The sequence below is a fragment of the Sinocyclocheilus anshuiensis genome, unplaced genomic scaffold (genome assembly GCF_001515605.1).
Source record: "Sinocyclocheilus anshuiensis isolate Anshui unplaced genomic scaffold, SAMN03320099.WGS_v1.1 scaffold1089, whole genome shotgun sequence".
Classification (NCBI taxonomy): Eukaryota; Metazoa; Chordata; class Actinopteri; order Cypriniformes; family Cyprinidae; genus Sinocyclocheilus; species Sinocyclocheilus anshuiensis.
In genome coordinates this window covers 323,685-327,398 of record NW_015555709.1, presented here as the reverse complement: position 1 = coordinate 327,398, position 3,714 = coordinate 323,685, and the positions used below count along the sequence as shown (strand labels likewise).

At 35.6% G+C, this 3,714-nt stretch overlaps 1 protein-coding gene across 1 annotated transcript in view; it reads right to left on the bottom strand.

Moving 5' to 3' along the window:
- The window catches only part of LOC107671884 (nuclear envelope integral membrane protein 1-like), a 9,064-nt gene extending 8,514 nt beyond the window's left edge, over nt 1–550 (bottom strand). Inside the window, exon 1 of the mRNA XM_016464884.1 lies at nt 354–550. Within this exon, the coding sequence (XP_016320370.1) occupies nt 354–459 (106 nt within the window). The 5' untranslated portion in view covers nt 460–550. The remainder of the gene's footprint in view (nt 1–353) is intronic.
- Between the last annotated feature and the right edge of the window lie 3,164 nt (nt 551–3,714).

Below are 3,714 nucleotides of genomic sequence, written 5' to 3'. Positions count from 1 at the left end.
ACACACACACACACACACACACACACACACACACACACACACACACACACACACACACACACAAACAAACACATTCTATTTATGAAGTATTACATATGTTTTCCAATCAACAATCTCTTGTGTCTCGGTTCTACTACAAAACAACTGGCTGAGACATAAAATACTGATTTTATTACATATCGTTATTTTCAAAAGATCCGTTTTTACAGCTTTAACTAATCCGTTTTTACAGCTTTAACAACATCAACTACACACTTAGTACGCTAACAACACTTAGCTTTCTTAATTGTACTAAATCATTTAAAAGCAATATATATCAAAACATAACATATTAAACCATAACTATTGCTTACCTGACGTTTGAGACAAATGAAATAAAAACAACACAGCAGTCAAGATAACTTTCAACCTGACAGTTTCGATTCCAAAGCCACTTTCAGATTTCATTAATCCCGCCATGATGTCTTCTCGCGTTTCTTCGATGGTCGGAGTGACGTTACCGACGAGACTTGAGTGCTGAACAGCGTCACCTGCTGCACTGGAGGAAACAGCGCATCTGTCAGCCGCAACATCACACGGTTGTTTGTCTCAACAGCAAAATCAAAAAGGATCTTCTTCTTCTTCTTTCTAGTTTAACGGCGGTTGGCATCCAGCTTATTGGTGCATTAATCAAAAAGGATCTTATAAAACACTGCATTTGTTCTCATTTGTTAAACTTCTGTTTCTATTCAAATTGGGATATATGTTAAAATGTTTTTGATGTGATATTTGACAGTTATAATGTATAAGACAATCTATAAAACAGATATAATCTATAGTTCTTAATAATTTATATTCAGTATATATGCATAAAAATAGCACTTTGCAAATAAAATTAAAAAAAAAACAGTCCCACTCAGAATTTTAATTTATTAAAGTTTTTCCATCACATTTCTTATGATTCATTTTAAACAAGTATTACAAGCATGACAGGTACTCCGCTTCACTAACCCTATTAAACAAGTCACGGCACAGCCATTTCTCTGCCCTGTGACAGACTGTCTTTTCCTGTTGTGGTTTCTCATAATCCCATCCTTTGTCGTTAAGGCTCTTGCCCCAATTGCCATTTGAAAACAAGCTTCCCTCTTCTTCTTCTTCTTTGAGTTTATTGGCGGTTCGCATTCTTAAAAGAGCATTACCGCCATCTACTGTGGTAATGGATCAGAGACACTATATCCCTACTCCCCAGTCAGACCATTCAGGACTCGTGCTACTTCCCTCTCTAAGAGCATTCAGCTTCCTTATGTCAAGCAAATCATATCTTTTGTCCATGAACTGGACTAAATCAAATAAAAAATTTCAGAGGGCATTTAATTCACTTTACAGAGCTTAAACATACCTATCTCTTCCACTGCTCCGGGTGTGTGTTCACGGTGTGTGTGTGCGTTCACTGCTGTGTGTGTGCACTTAGGATGGGTTAAATGCAGAGCACTAATTCCTAGTATGGGTAACCATACTTGGCCACATGTCACGTCACTTTCACTTTCACTTCCAGTAAAGAGTCTAAATCACTTTTACCTTTGTCATCATTACATCTATGCAGCATGAATTCAGGTGACCATATCACTTGCAACTTGCTGAAGAGTGAAAGAGAAAAATTGCAGGCTATGCATGAAATAATTACAGTATCAACACTATCAGTAGCCTATAGTTCTATAATAATAATAAAATATTTCATTACTTCAGTACAGAAATTCATATTCTTTCAATCAAAGCAAAATATATACAGATAGATCTGAGAGTAAAAAGAGATCCATGCCTTTCTTATAGCTGTAAATCACTAATGCAAGATGAAAACTCCACTTTAACACAAATTCAAAGAGAAGATATTTACAACAATTGAACAATTTACAGCATGACAGGTAAAGCTGCCCAGGGCAGATGTATTGTCCATTTTTAATAAGCATCTGGACATGCAGCATTAAATGGTCCATAAAGGTACAAATACAGTACAAATGCTGGTCACAGACTGTCTCAACCCCAGGCTCCTCCCGGATGGAAATCTGGGACAACTGAAGCAGCAGCAGAAAGAGGAGTGGAATATCCCACAGTGAAGTTCTGCAGACCCAACATCAGACATTTCCAACTGTAGCGAAGAGCCTTTCCTACGTTCTGTAAAACAAACAGAATGCTAAAAATTAAACACATACTGAATATATAACAAATGTATTGCCCTAAAGGATTTGTTGAAATTTGCTGAAAATCCATCCAAGATAGCTGATGATTGTTTCTTCAGATTAGGAGAAATTACATCACTTGCTCACCAATGGATCCTCTGCAGTGAATGGGTGCCATCAGAATGAGCGTTTGTAAGACACAAATCTAGCAAGGCATTTTAACTGTCACTTCTGGCCAAAACGTTCCTAAAACTGTCACTTCATCCAGTGAAAAAGTCCATCCCCTGTTGTCCTCTCACATCAAAATCCACAGACATTTGTTAAGAGCTGTTTTGGACCCTTTTCGCCTGTAAATGGTCCTTGATTTGCACATAGTTATCTCCTGATTCAGAGGAGGTGATTTTTTTTCACTGGAGAAAGCAATATTCTGGATAGCGGACTGGAGTCGTGTGGATTACTTGTGGATTATCGTGATGTTTTTATCAGCTGTTTGAACTCTCATTCTGACGGCACCCATTCACTGCAGAGGATCCATTGATGAGCAAGTTATGTAATGCTAAATTTGTCCAAATCTGTTCCAAAGAAGAAACAAACTCTTCTTAAGATGGCCTTAGGCGGAGTAAATTTGAGCAAATTTTAATTTTTGGGTGAACTATTAGTAGCTTTGTTTTTCTTTTATTACAGAAATGCATTTTACATGACATCCAAAATTGTATAAATAAATATAAATATAATAAATTAAATAATCAAATTAAATGGAATTAATAGAGAAAGTATTGCATGACACAATAATTGTACTTATTGATTAAAATAACCTTTAAAATGACAAATGCTTGTTATATAAAAATGATCTGGTCCCCTTTTATATATTTTTATTTTTATTATACTCTCCACTCTTACTATTGGATAGCACTGTTGGGTTGTGTTCTGGGGGTTTGGGGTAGGAAAAATCTCTTGGTTTGTATTTTCCTTGTTCGTTTGGTGCTTTTTTTAATTTCCAATTTTTATTCAGGTTGGTTAATACTTTATTTAATTGTTTAATTCTTTATTATTTACAATTACGTTTTGTTTTTAGATAAATAACTTAAAAAGTTGAATTATTAAAAAAATTATAATTACACAAAATGATTTGGCTGTTAGGGAACATTTGCTTTTCCAGAGTGCTTAGGCATTTGGTAAATCTGAGCAGCAAATCAAAATCATTTAAACAACTGGACTGAAACACAATACAGTTCCTTTGGGGAAAAAAACTATTTTTGGACTGAGGAAAAACAGCTTCATTCACAAATCCAGGAGGTTCAGCCTGTGCCAGCAGCAATACAGAATTAAGACTTTGAGTGGTTTAAATACCTTAAGGATTTCCAAGTAGACAATTTAGCTGGATTAAACACTAGGCTTTATCATTTTAAACTGTAAATAGCATGTAGTTTAGAGGCTTTATGTTAGTGACAACAGGTCAGAAACAGGATGCACTGCTTTATCCTGTGGGAGGAAATTTCTGCTGCTTGACAATGGAACACTGCATGTGATCTGAATGACACTCTTCCTCCAAAATAAA